This window comes from Larus michahellis, chromosome 10, assembly GCF_964199755.1.
Source record: "Larus michahellis chromosome 10, bLarMic1.1, whole genome shotgun sequence".
NCBI classification, from domain to species: Eukaryota; Metazoa; Chordata; class Aves; order Charadriiformes; family Laridae; genus Larus; species Larus michahellis.
The window spans coordinates 9,475,656-9,488,949 of record NC_133905.1 but is presented as its reverse complement, the minus strand read 5'-3'; the positions used below and the strand labels follow the sequence as shown (position 1 = coordinate 9,488,949).

General features: G+C 45.1%; 1 protein-coding gene across 1 annotated transcript in view; it reads left to right on the top strand.

The window, feature by feature from the left end:
- Positions 1-11,273, top strand: part of LRIG1 (leucine rich repeats and immunoglobulin like domains 1) — a 96,051-nt gene extending 84,778 nt beyond the window's left edge. Inside the window, 8 exon segments of the mRNA XM_074603396.1 lie at positions 312-475; positions 2,316-2,636; positions 3,278-3,559; positions 4,128-4,547; positions 5,858-5,980; positions 6,587-6,733; positions 7,867-8,175; positions 8,356-11,273. Coding sequence (XP_074459497.1) covers positions 312-475; positions 2,316-2,636; positions 3,278-3,559; positions 4,128-4,547; positions 5,858-5,980; positions 6,587-6,733; positions 7,867-8,175; positions 8,356-8,588 — 1,999 coding nt within the window. The 3' untranslated portion in view covers positions 8,589-11,273.
- Positions 11,274-13,294: the final 2,021 nt, after the last annotated feature.

Genomic DNA, 13,294 nt, shown 5'->3' with positions numbered 1-13,294 from the left:
ACTTAAGGCAGGGACATTGCTCGTGTGTTCCTGGGGATCACTCTGGAAGCTGGTTAATAAATACAAGGTGTTAGGGAGTCTCACTGGAGCACAGGAGTGGGTTGCTCTACGTGGAGATGAAATGCTGTTTAAATGTGTTAAGTATTTAACATCGTTAGTGCCTCGAGGACAACCCTGCAGTCCTTTTTTTCCTTCCACCCGTGCTGGGGGGGGAGGGAGGAATGTGTCTAACATGAAAGGGCTGTGAGCTTTCCAGCCTTCTTTCCGCATGGGACTCACAGCAGGCTCGTGTTGGTTTTGTTTCCCTGCAGCCACATAAACAGCGACAGCTTCCTCTGCGATTGCCAGCTGAAATGGTTGCCCCAGTGGTTAGTTGAGAAAGAGCTGCAATCCTTTGTGGTGGCCACCTGCGCCCATCCTGAGTCACTAAAAAGCAAGAGCATTTTTGCCATCCTGCCAGAAAGTTTTGTGTGTGGTAAGTCTTGCCTGTGTGTTTTGAGGTTGGATGCAGGGTAGGGCTCACTTGGGAAACATTTGCTTTGACTACTAGCATGTTATTACGAGAGGGTTTCTGTTTTGTTTTGTTATTCAATGGGATCAAAGGAAGCCCAAGCCTGCATTTTAAAAATTTGTCATTGGCTACAATTTATTTCCCACCAAAACCACACAGCGCACTGCTTGCATCTAGTGTATTCCTTACAGGGCTCCCCGAGTATTCAATCAAAAGGGACTAATGCTTGTTCCAGTTCCAAATGGGACTGCACAGAGACTTGCCCGGTCCTCTCGGTGTGATACTACCAAGACTGCAGCTATCACTTTTTTCGCTCTGCAGCCTTCTGAGCTGCTTCTGTGGCTTTGCAGTCTTCTTTCATCTTTTCTCCCTCTTGGAAATAACAAAGGGTTAAAAAAGAAGCAGAGGAGAATCTCTCCATCGTAGCTCCTCTTTGGGCCAGTAAGGCATTGGCTAACAGTTGCATTATAATCTTTTTTTCCCCTACGGTTGTTTTTTCTTCTAAACGGCACCTACTGCTGTTGTGCCACTCAAACGCTGCAGTTGACTCTGCACCTGAGCTGTGGTTGCAAACAGCTTTACCTAACAACCAGCACACGCAAACATCTGCTGCCTCTCTCCTAAGGAAGTGTAAATGATCAGAGGAGGCCAAAGTGATGCTGCTCATGCATAGCATCCGGCTTTTGGGCAAAATAAAGGCCTTGTTTGGTGAGCCAGACCCTGTGGTGTGGAGCCAACCAGTGTGGATCCTGGGTGGAGCTGCACACGGCTGTTTGATGAAGGGAAAATGAGCTTTGGAAAACACTATTTAACTAAGTTGAATGCGTGACTAGCATTGAACGGAACAAAAGCTTTTTTCCAGCTGCTGTCCCATGTCCCTCTTGATCCCAGACTGGTGGGGCTCTGCCTAGGTGGCCTCTGCCTGAGCGAGTCTGGGAGGCTTGCTGTGTTCATCTGGAAGAAGAGATCATGAAGGCTTCATCCCCACAGCAACATCACAAAGCGAAGACAGCTTTGCTTCTCTGGTGCCTGCCAAGTCCTCCAGGCACTAGTACTCCTGGTTCCAGAGGCCTGGCTGTTTAATTAAACCTTAGTAAAATATTAAATTACACCATTTGTAGGAATCTATTAAATGAATCTGCTTGGAACCTTGCTAAAACCAACAATCTTCAGGGCAGAGAAAGAGTGTGCAAAGCTTTCCACCCCAGACGGGTGACAGGCAACTACAGCTGCTTCTGCTTTGGCAGCACGTGCTGCAGTCGCCTTCCTCGTCAGCATTTATCCCTGGAGGTGGCATTGCAGCCCTTTAAGTGTCCTGCTCTCCCCTCCTGCTCACACTCATGCAGGCCTGGAGCTGAAGTTTCAAATTCAGCATTGCTCTTCATGCATGGGTTGCACAAGGAAGGATATTTTCTTTAGACCATAGTGTCTTTCTGAGGTTCAGCTACATTGGTGAAGAGAGCTAGGTGTCTTCTAGGTGTCTGAGGTCACTAAGTGACCACCTCAGTGCACTGATTACAGAAGGAACCAGAGAAGCGAGACCTAGCTTAGACCAGCCACTCAGTGGAGTTGTGCACGACACATCTGCACTATAGAGCCAGTCTTGATGGTGGAGTTTTGCAGCAGTTGCAGGTGGAGTTTTGCAGCAGCAAGCTGCTTTCCTGGTGTAGACAACAGCGGATGTAAAAGCAGATGTGCAGTCATGTCTTTCACTTACGCACTGCTCATTTCTCATTGCATCTCTTTGCTTGCTCCAGCCTTCTCCCGTAGTCCAGAACTAACTATGCCTGCTGTTTTCTCTTAGATGATTTCCCCAAGCCACAGATCATCATCCAGCCTGAGACAACAGTGGCTGTCCTTGGGAAGGACATCCGTTTCACTTGCTCGGCTGCCAGCAGTAGCAGCTCCCCCATGATATTTGCATGGAAGAAAGACAACGAGATGCTGTATGATGCTGAGATCGAGAACTTTGCCCACGTGCGGGCAAAGGATGGTGAGGTGATGGAGTACACCACCATTCTGCACCTTCGGCATGTCACCTTCACCCACGAAGGGCGTTACCAGTGCATCATCACCAACCACTTTGGCTCTACCTACTCCAACAAGGCCCGACTCACTGTTAATGGTGAGTAGGAAGCTGCCTTCTCATTCCTTTCCTCAGCCTGAGCTGGTACAATTCTCTGGGACGCGCTTTCAGCAGTCAGTTACCCTCATGGTGAGGAGCTCTGAGGTCAACTCTTCACACCAGCTGCTTGCATCTCAGTGGATGCTGAGAAATGCCATGTGAGGAGCACATGCCAGGCTTGTGATGGCTGCCATCCAGCCAAGCACTTCAGCACGTTCTTAATGGCTGTAGCTGCCTCTCTTTGGCTGTTCTGGTAGAGTCTGCACCCAATGAAATGGGCAAATGAAAACAAAAATACAAAAGGATACACAGAAGAGGGACTGTAGTGATTGAAAGTTTTCTGTAGGAGAGATAACAGGGTTTGTATCCAGCTTAATCGCAGAAGAAAATTAGCTTTGATCCCAGCTCTAATGATGCTGAGTGGGGAGGGTCTTTGACACCGAAGACAGGTATGTGCTGTAGAAATACAGGGTTAGTCCCCAGCAGTTTAGATATATCCTGCAAAAGCAGCTTGCAGTCCTCTTGGCTATGGTATTATCATACTAATCTCCTGCCTAGGAAGGAAAACAGGTAGAACTGCCCAGAAGATGGTGTTTCCCCATGGAATTGCTCATTCCTTTTTCTTTTTTTTTCTTTATCAGTGTTGCCCTCGTTTATCAAAACTCCCCATGACATCACCAGCCGGACAGGGACAACGGCACGGCTGGAGTGTGCCGCTGAAGGACACCCCACCCCACAAATTGCCTGGCAGAAAGATGGGGGCACAGACTTCCCTGCGGCTCGAGAACGCCGCATGCACGTCATGCCTGACGATGATGTCTTCTTCATTACGGATGTGAAGATAGAAGACATGGGTGTCTACAGCTGCACGGCACAGAACTCTGCGGGGTCTGTGCTTGCAAATGCCACCTTGACTGTACTGGGTAAGATGCATTAGTGCCCCAAGAGACCGAGTGGTCTGGAAGTGGGAACTGGAAGGGATTGCTGTTCAAGCTCTTCAGCAGTTGCAGATACAGGAAAAGGACAAAGAGGCCGTGCTCTACATTAGTCTTGTTTCATTCTTTTACACTGTAGTTAACTAGTGAAAAATACCCTGCTAATGAAGGGAAGGAGCCGTAAGTCGCATTTCCTTTTATGCCAAGGAAACCCCTCCAACCACTCTTATTTACTGGCTGGGAAAATTACTTCAAAAGGAATTGCATTCCATCTCTTTTGCCCTGTGAAGTAATTGATGTGTGTCAGCCATTGCCCCTTGTCCTCAAGGGTTTCTGTGGTGGGAAGACCAACACCACCTGGCTATGGGAAGGCCTTGGTTGTGATCGTTAGATCTGTTGTGGTCTGCAGCCACCATGCTCTTGGGCATATGGCCATATAGTGCGTTGCTGTAGATTTATCTGCAGGAACATCAGTTATGTTCAATACTGTTAAAAAAATAATAATCTGTTGTTATACTGTCTCCAAGAATTAATTTCTGTGTTTATTCCCCTGCAGAGACACCATCTTTGATTCATCCGCTGGAAGACCATGTAGTGTCTGTAGGTGAGACTGTGGCTCTTCAGTGCAAAGCCACAGGGAGCCCACCTCCTCGCATTACCTGGCTGAAAGGTGACCAGCCCCTGATCGTGACAGAAAGGCATCACTTCACCTCTGGCAACCAGCTGCTGATTGTTAGGAACGTTGTCTTGGAGGACGCTGGGAAATATACCTGTGAAATGTCCAACACCCTGGGGACAGAGCGCGCACACAGCCACGTGAGCATCTTACAGTCTCTCGGCTGTAGAAAGGACCGTACCACTGTGGGGATCATCACCATTGCCGTGGTGTGTAGCATCGTGTTGACGTCTCTGGTCTGGGTCTGCATCATCTACCAAACCAGGAAGAAAAGTGAAGAATACAGTGTCACCAACACAGGTAGCTCTTGTCTCCTGCTAAGGTTTTCTCTAAAGTTTCCTGCTGTCAGACTTCCCACCGAGGCTGAATCGGCACGTCAGGTAGCCAACGCAGTCAGTCACACTGGAAAAGCAGTTGGCTTATCTCAGTGGTTCTCTTGGCTCACAAAGCTGGAACCAGCTTTCACTTGCTGTCGAAGCATGTTCAAAGCTGCATTTCTGCCCTTGGCTTGCTCTTCAGAAAGGTCTTTTCCACTTGGCAATAGTTTCCGCCATTGCTTTGCTGCTTTGATTTTCCATGACCATAAATGATAACTCTTAAGACAGTCTGGATTATGTCCATGATGCTGGGAGTCTGTCTTGCTTCTTGGGAATCTGTATTTTCAAAAGTTTTGTATTCCAAACTTTAAAAATTAGACTTTGAAGGTGGAATCCCTTTTTACCACGTCGCCTGTAAGAGCTGTCGTAGCCCTGCTGCTGAGGGGTATCCCTCCCTTTTTAGGGGAAGTAGTGTTTATTGCTTCCTCCTGATATTCGGAGGGGATAAGTGTTGCAGTGAGAAGAAACTCTCCTGCCCTCAACGTTATGCAGCCTCTGAACAGATGTATGGAAGAATCAGCTTAAGGCTTCCCCACCCTGCTGGGATTTGCAGCCTTCCTATATTACGCTTAGTTTTAGATATAGTGTGACAGAGGATTTTAAAGACACGGGCTAGGTACAAAGTCCTTGGATACCATATGACCAGTGGGATGTGCCAGTGGGATTTTTTTTCCCCCCCCTTTTTTTTTGGTCTAGAAAATCTAGGGCTTCATGCCTAGCATAATTGAGTTTCACTTGGTTTTGTGTGACAAGGAGAACTGAAATTGGCTGATACAAGATGGACAGAGCCCAGGATGGCGAAGGGGCTTAGACTTACTCGCCTGCTTAAGTGAATCAAAGACCCTGTTCTCCAGAGCCTTGTACTCATGACTTTGTGAGACAGAGGACTTGAGTCAAATGAGGTACTCCGAATTTCAGGGGAAAAGGAAGAATTTAATTGTTCTGAAGAGACAGTTCCACCTCTGCCTACCTTGTACTGACCATGCCAAATGGAAACACTCAAAATGGCTTTATCAGCGCTATATCCACAGCATTCAGCTTTGAGAAATCAGGAGTGGGGCTTCCGAGGGGAATGGAGTGTTCAGGCACTTCAGTTTCCATTGCATCTACAGAAAATACCAGTTAGAGATTTGGTCCCAAATCCCTCTTGAAAATGTGATTTTACACGCCTTTGAAAACAGAAGCTTTTATATCTTACTGGGAACTGACGTTTCTCTGCTCCCATTGCTCTAGATGAGACTATTGTGCCTCCTGACGTGCCGAGCTACTTGTCTTCACAAGGCACTCTTTCTGACCGGCAGGAAGCGGTCGTCAGAGTCGATAACCAACAGCCCAACGGGCACATAGACAGCAACGGTGAGAACCGCTGTAATTGTTTTTTCTGTAATGCCGTATCTGAACTTGATAGGAGGAGGTAGAAAGCGCAGTACAAAGTACTTCTGTGCTTGTTAGCAGTTATCGGAGAGATCTTCATAATGTAATTCTCTAGCTACTGCATTTATGCAGAACAAGGATCTGTCTTTCCCTTCACAAAGCTGTCCTCTCCCAGTAATGACGGTGTTCATACAAGCAGACTGCTTCAGAAACTGCTCAGTCAGGCCCTAAGGACTGTTTTTTTGCTAATTTTGGATTAGTATTTTGGCACCAGCGTCACTCATAGTTAAGCTCTACTAGAAAATACATTAGCATTGCCTGTCCCTGCCTTCAGGCTGAGAAAGTAAATGTTGGGATTTTACAGTATTTAAACACAGCACGTTAGGAAGGAAAAGTTAAGCGTTCTGAACTGAGATTCTCCTGAGATTGTACAGTGTTGATTCTGTTAAACGTTAGCTTAAAATTATCTGTTATCTCCGTGGCTATTTTTCTGCCGTTCACAGCTTTTACGGTAGAAATAAGACCAACAAGTCATTTAACCGAGAGCAGATGGTTGTAATCTTTAGCCAGACGCTTCGTTTGTTACAGGTATGTGTCAGACTGATGCTGGAAGGTGTCCAGATGTTGAAGCTCCCACTGTAGGTTGCAGACAGCCAAAGCTGTGTATCGGCTATAATAAAGACACTTGGAAGACTGAAGACATGGCTGATGGAATGCTTGTTCCAGATAAGACAGGTACAAAACCCATTAATCTGGAAAGGTATTTTGTGTTTGTACAGATCAGAAAGCCTCCAAGTCAGACAGCATTAAGACAAGAAATTGTTACCTTCAGAAAAAAAAAAAAGCAAGCCCAGAACTACTGTCAGGTGCGAGCACAGTAGATTTACTTTCTCCTCCTTGCTTTGATCCTCTGTCCAGCTTGGGTAGTTGGAATTGGAGGAACCGTCAGCAAGAGCCAGTCTGAAGCTCACCATGGCCATTCCTTGCAGCTGGCTGATGGGTGTTTGGATTTGAGCAGTTCCTAAAACGTGAGAGAACTTTCAAACGGAAGGCGTTAAACTTTTTCATGCGCTTTTAAGGGGCTGTCAACTTCAAAGCTCAGCTTTTTTTTTTTTTTTTGTATTTTCAAAATTTAAAGGTTGTTTTGGGCACTACACCTGCCTCTGCTCTTTGCCAATTTCTTGGGTGTTACGCTCACACTTTTCTATTTTTAGGATGTGTTTTCTGTTCTCATGCCGTATTGTAACACCCACAGAAAACCAGCCAAAGACATTATCTCTCCAGGAGAAACCCTAAAGTTTAATAATGGAAAGTTGTCGAGTGCACTCAAGGAAATTAACTTTCGACATTTGGAAACTCCTTCCTGCTTGCTTCTTTGAATCCTGCTCATCTGTTACTACCGCTAGCAGTAATAACATATCTTGAGATAACCATATGAGTTGACAGTGATCCCTGTAAAGTAGCAGCACAAAAATAAGAAAGGTAACTTGGAATTTAAAGCAGGTGCAGGAAAGTTCCACTTTCTGTTTCTACCCTGACTAGAAAGTCTGGAAAAGGACATAAATGCATGGTTTATTTTAAAAAACATAAAGTCACAACTTCTTTGGAGTAAAAAGACCCAACCAACTAAACCTATTAATTGGCCCTACCTTTAGTGATAGCTACAGAGTTCTGACAAACGCAGGTGTTTACTAGCCCTGTATAAAAGCAAGAAATGTCCGTATTATTTAGTGAGCGATTCCCACACTGCCGAGGGAGAGATGAACTAACCAGAGCTGCCTTTCCCTTCCGCAAGTTGTGTGCTTCAGTGCTGACAACTTCCAGCTGGTTAATCCTCCTTCGTTGCTGTTTCCCTTCCTCCCTTAAAGGCTACGGGCTGCCGGTTGTGTGCACGGACTGCAGCGGCAGCACGGACAGCATGAACGTCCACATTTACCCCAAGGAGTCGGAGTACTACTCCGAGAGCCTTAAGACTGTGGAAAACACCTACCCAAACGCACTGAGCAGCAAGGAACGGAGTAGGAAGAGGGGTGCAGGCACCAGCCTTCTTCATCCTCAGCCGTGCAACGGGATTGCCAGTGGCAAGAGGGTGGAAACAGACGGGAGCCTTTACCCCAGCAACCACGACAGAATACGACCTGTCAGCACGACCAGCCCGCTGCTTGCAGATAAACATGGTACGTGTTTCCCAGGGGATGTCTTTTTACGCCCAGCTGTAATAAAATACCATCCGGGTTATATCCGAGAAAACAGAGCCCTGTTTTCTCCCATCAGCTTTTTTAACTGGCTCAAGGGCGTGAGCGATGCTGGCAGGCTGCGCGTCAGCTAACCACGCTGGTTCTTTGGGCTTTTTGCAGGCTCTTCGCAAGCGGTAGCAAAGCCTTCGGAGCTTAACAACCTGAATTTGGTGAGAGCTTCACCGGCAGGAGGGTCGCTAAAGCAACTGAATGTGCTTCCCGAAATGTCCCCAACACTACTGGATTTGCAGAGCGAAGCGGAAGTGAAGCAAGCTCTCCTGTCCAACGGCTACGCACCCAAGCCCCGCGACTCCGTTCATGAGTCGAAGCCACCGAACGGATCGCTGGACTGAGAGGACAGACTGCCATGTGCAAATTAACAAACACGCTATTATTTTTTTTTTAATTTTTTTTTTTTTTTTTTTGCACAGAGTATATAGGCTACTTATTTCTACCTCAAATCTTGAACTGATGACCTGTCAAAGGCAAAACAACTGAGGTATGAGAAACAAGCTTGTATGGGGAACAAAATCCTGTTCGAGCGTCATCTGTTTGTACATAGTTTAAAACTTCCCTGAGAAGTATGAAGCGTTCAAAAGTTGTCTTGCATATGAAGCACATAAATGCAAGGGATTATTGTGTAAAGAGAAAAGTATTTGATACAATTGTACATAAGAGTTTTCATATATAAATATATATATATACAAATATATATATATATCTTTTACAGAGGCTATTTTAATCTTTAGTGCATGGAAAACTGAGTGAAATTTTACAATTTTGGCAATATTGTTTTCAGTGTCAGGTTGCTGTTAAACTTTGTGAGCGAAATAACTCTGGTGCCTTAAATGCATAAGCAGAACTTTAAAAAGCCAGACTGTTCCAAAGGGATTGTCCCCTTTTCAATGGAAGTTCCTTTAAATCAAGTATCGATTGGGTTACTTAGCACAAATTTCCTTCTTCCCCTTTGAAATTTATTGCACTTAATGCATTTAAATAGAGATCTTTAACTGGTTCAAATGAAGTTTATAGGAAAAAAAAACCCCACGCAGTGAGAAATTAACATAGCAACCTGATTTTTTCCTGTGGTGGAAGAACTTAAATTCCATTGCTTTTCAAAACTGCCTAAAAATTAGGATTTGAAGTGTGACTGTGTGATGTTAGAGTGGACCACACAAGAGGCACTAAATAATTCAGCGACAGTGCAGAGCCCCAAAACCACCAGACAAAAAGGCTGTCGTCATTAGCGAGCAGTCATTACTAAACTAAGTAATTCATGCGGTAAAGCTGTGGGGTGGTCTCATATAATGCACCATTCAAAAAAACAACACAGCAGAAGGCGTTATCCGCCCATATATGCTGTTACAGCCCTGATCACCTGCAGACCTAATTGCAGACGTTTCCCCTCCCAAATGGATGCCGTTTTACCTGTATAAGGTGCGTATAATGATACAATGATATACAGCCGAGCCCTGTTTAGAAGGAATAACCCGGGCCAGTATAATGCATTTTCACACCCCCCAAAAAATACATCTGTTGGGGGGGGGGGGGATGGGGAGGCATTGAAACCATAGAGCTGTTTTGACAACAAAACTAAAATCACACTCCTGAGCTGACAGCTGTGCCGTTAATTCATCTGATACTTTGGACTTTTTTCCCTGCAACACAATATTCCGCTTTCTTGTTGAACACCATTACCCCCATCTGCAACCAAACTCTGAATTTGAAATGATCCGCTTCAAATGAATTAGGCTGCTTTGTGTAGCAATTCTAGGCTATTCAGAAATATACTCATTTTAGAAGGGAAACTGTATATTTAGGGTTGAAAATACTCTGTTAAATGGAAACGTCCCAAGTATTTTTATGTGGTCTTTTAAGTTCATCCATGAATGGGGGGAAAAAGAAATACCCACATTGGTCAAACAGATCTTTGTCACTTCTAACTTCACTATGACGCTTTTTATTTATAGAAAGGCTGCTTTCTGTTGGTGTTGGTACCTGTGGATGGAGGACTCCCTTCCAGTTATTTGTAATTTGAGTTCTGCTAACATAAGGTTGCTAACTCTGGTGATGACTACTTTGGGGGAAGATTTATTCGGGGGTTTTGTAACTTTTTTGCCTTAGGAGCAACTCAGATGCCAGTTCCACTGAAGCCGAGTCTGGTGGAAATCCACCTTTGCTCGTACTATGGCTCAAAACAAGTATTGGAAACAAAGGCAGAAACATTTAATTTTCTGTTCACATCCATCGCTTGGGGATCTGCCCGAGCGCTGTGGCCTCCTGGCCAGCCTTCCCTCGAGGAGCCACGCTGATTCCAAGCCTTACCTCGAGGAGCCACCGCTGCCCGTAAGGGAAGGGCTGTTGCCCAGTAGCTGATGGCGAGTCCCACCGTCGACCAGCCAGGGGAACCTGACCTTGACGAAGCGAGGCATAATTCATACCTGTCTGTATCAGTTCCTGACTATTGACACGTTTGCACTTTGAGACAGGTGGCGAATTATGTTGAGTGCCAAGTTTATGCAAAGCAAAGGAAATGGATGTTGGAAAAATTATAAACGGAGCGTAATTCTCCCCTTTACTCAAGGGAAAAGTATGCTGTAGAAATGACTCGCAAGGTGAAAACAGTGGAACCGGGGACACGGGGAAGATGGGAACGATTTAATTGACTCATTTTGCTGGCGGAAATGTCATCACCATTGCAGATACAAAGCATATTTGCCACATTAACATTTGAAAGTAATGTTTCTGAATAAAGTTAACTGCCTAATGTTATGACTTCCACTAAATATGTGAATTTGCTGCTTCTAAGAGGCAATGTGAAAGAGGAAGTATTACTTTTGTGTACAAAGTTATTTATTTATTAGAAAATTTGGTACAATGTTGTACATTGAAAAACGTGTAAGATATTGAAGTGTCTAACAAACGGCATTGAAGTGTCTTTAATAAAGGTTCATTTATAATATTACAGCTGTTTTGTTGAGAGTGAGCTTTTGGGAGTTTCAGTTGAAAATTAAATAAAATTCTAATCCATTGCTATACTCTTTTCTGTCTTTCTCTGATGAAAACGCAGGCGAGCTGCCAAACTACCCGCTCCTGAAATTAGACCCACAGCTTTTAACATTAGATACTTATAGATCAGAACAAAACTCTGGCGGCCTGACTTGCGGACGGGGTGGAATTTGGGGGCCGTATTGAAAGATAGAATAAAGAACTCGTAAGAAATACATTGCTAATATATCAACTTGCTTAAGTATCTGGCAAGTACCCTCATCTTGGCACTGGAAGCGGCGCAGCTGGGGGGTGCGTGCGTGTAACTATGTAGGAAAAACGGGGCGAGGAGAGCACCAGCCTCAGCTGCTGTTGTGAACACCTCTGGCTTTCTCCAACCCCAGCCCCACCCTGCGTGGAAATTCCAGAGGCAGCTTTGGAGATAAGCTGGAATTCTTGCCTTTAACTAAAAAAAAAAACCCACCTCAATTCAGTTTCTGTATATTTAAAAAAAATAAAGTATTTCCTCCTCCAAAGTATAACTTTGGGCATGAAGCAGATTTTCTGAGACTCCTTAACGCACGTAGGAGTTAAAATATTTTAAAATGGAAAAGAGCGAGCCTTTAAGAGGCTGGTGCCTGGTCTGAGATTCAAGTTTTCTTCTTCCACATTATCCAAGTAATGGAATAAAATGAATTTTTCAAGTTTCGATAAACTTGAAATAAAAATGTCACTAAAACTCAACACAAACAGGCAGTAGGGGAAAAACACACACATTTTTTATGTCTTTTCCTCCCCACTTCCCATAACTAAAAGCGTCGTTTTCAGCAGGATTAGACTGTCGTGTGTGCAGAACAGCCCTGGCCGCTGGCTCTCACCTGCCTGGTGCCATTCCCGGGTGACCTTGTCCTCCCCGCGATGATCCTGTGGCGATCCGGGGCGCGGAGCGCATCCATCAGCACACGGAGAGGGGAAGGAAGTGCTTGGGGTCCGTCTCGCGCTCCCTGACATTAGGTTGGCTGAAACAATTTGGCTGGTTGTTTGTGCTTGGGTGTTTTTTTTTTTTTTTAATAAAAAAGCAATGATAACAAAAACTAATTATGCAAATATTAAGTAAAAAACAAAAATCCAGCATTTGGACACAATGACTTACAAGGCACGATTATTTTTAGCTCGTGTAATTAAATGCACCTACTGCAGGGCTAACCCTCTCATCACGTTTAAAGAGCTTTAATAGAAAATATGAGTTAGCTTTTAAGACAGAGTAATAAATCTCCCTGTCCTGTTCCACACACATCCTGCCCCCCCCCCCCAATTTGTTCTGCTATATATAAACTTCATAAAAGAGACAACCTTAAAAGTGGCAGAAAGCACTGCTACACCGTGCCATGGGAACTGGTAGAATTAACCAGCCAATACAGGACTTGGCTGAAACTCCCCATTTTAATTGAAGATTATTTTTAAGAATTATGTCCTTTTTGTTCTGTATGTTTCACTTGCTTGCCAATTATTTTCTAAGTTTTGGCCTCAAAAAAGTCTTATTACTGTGTCATGGGATGACAGTGTAATAAAACATCCAGCCTCAGTAAGCCTGGCCCGTGTCTGTGCCCGAGCGGGAGCCTGGTCTCTGGGCGGGGGCTCAGGCTTTGTACGTCCCCCTCCGCGGGCAGTCACCACTGACCTGGGCTGGCAGCTGTTCTTCCTCGCTCCAGACTCACACAGGCAGAATAGTTTGGGTTGCAGAGACCTTTAACGGCCATCTAGTCCATGCCCTCTGCAATGAGCAGGGACATCTTCAACTCGATCAGGTTGCTCAGAGCCCCGTCCAAACGGACCTGGAATGTTTCCAGGGATGGGGCATCTCCCACCTCTCTGGGCAACCTGGGCCAGTGTTTCACCACTCTCAGTGTAAAAGATGTCTTCCTTATATCTAGTCTAAATCTACCCACTTTTAGTTTAAAGCCATTACCCCTTGTCCTGTTGCAACAGGCCCTGCTAAAGTTTGTCCCCATCTTTCCTGTAGACCCTTTAAGTACTGAAAGGCCGCAGTAAGGTCTTACCAGTGCCTGCT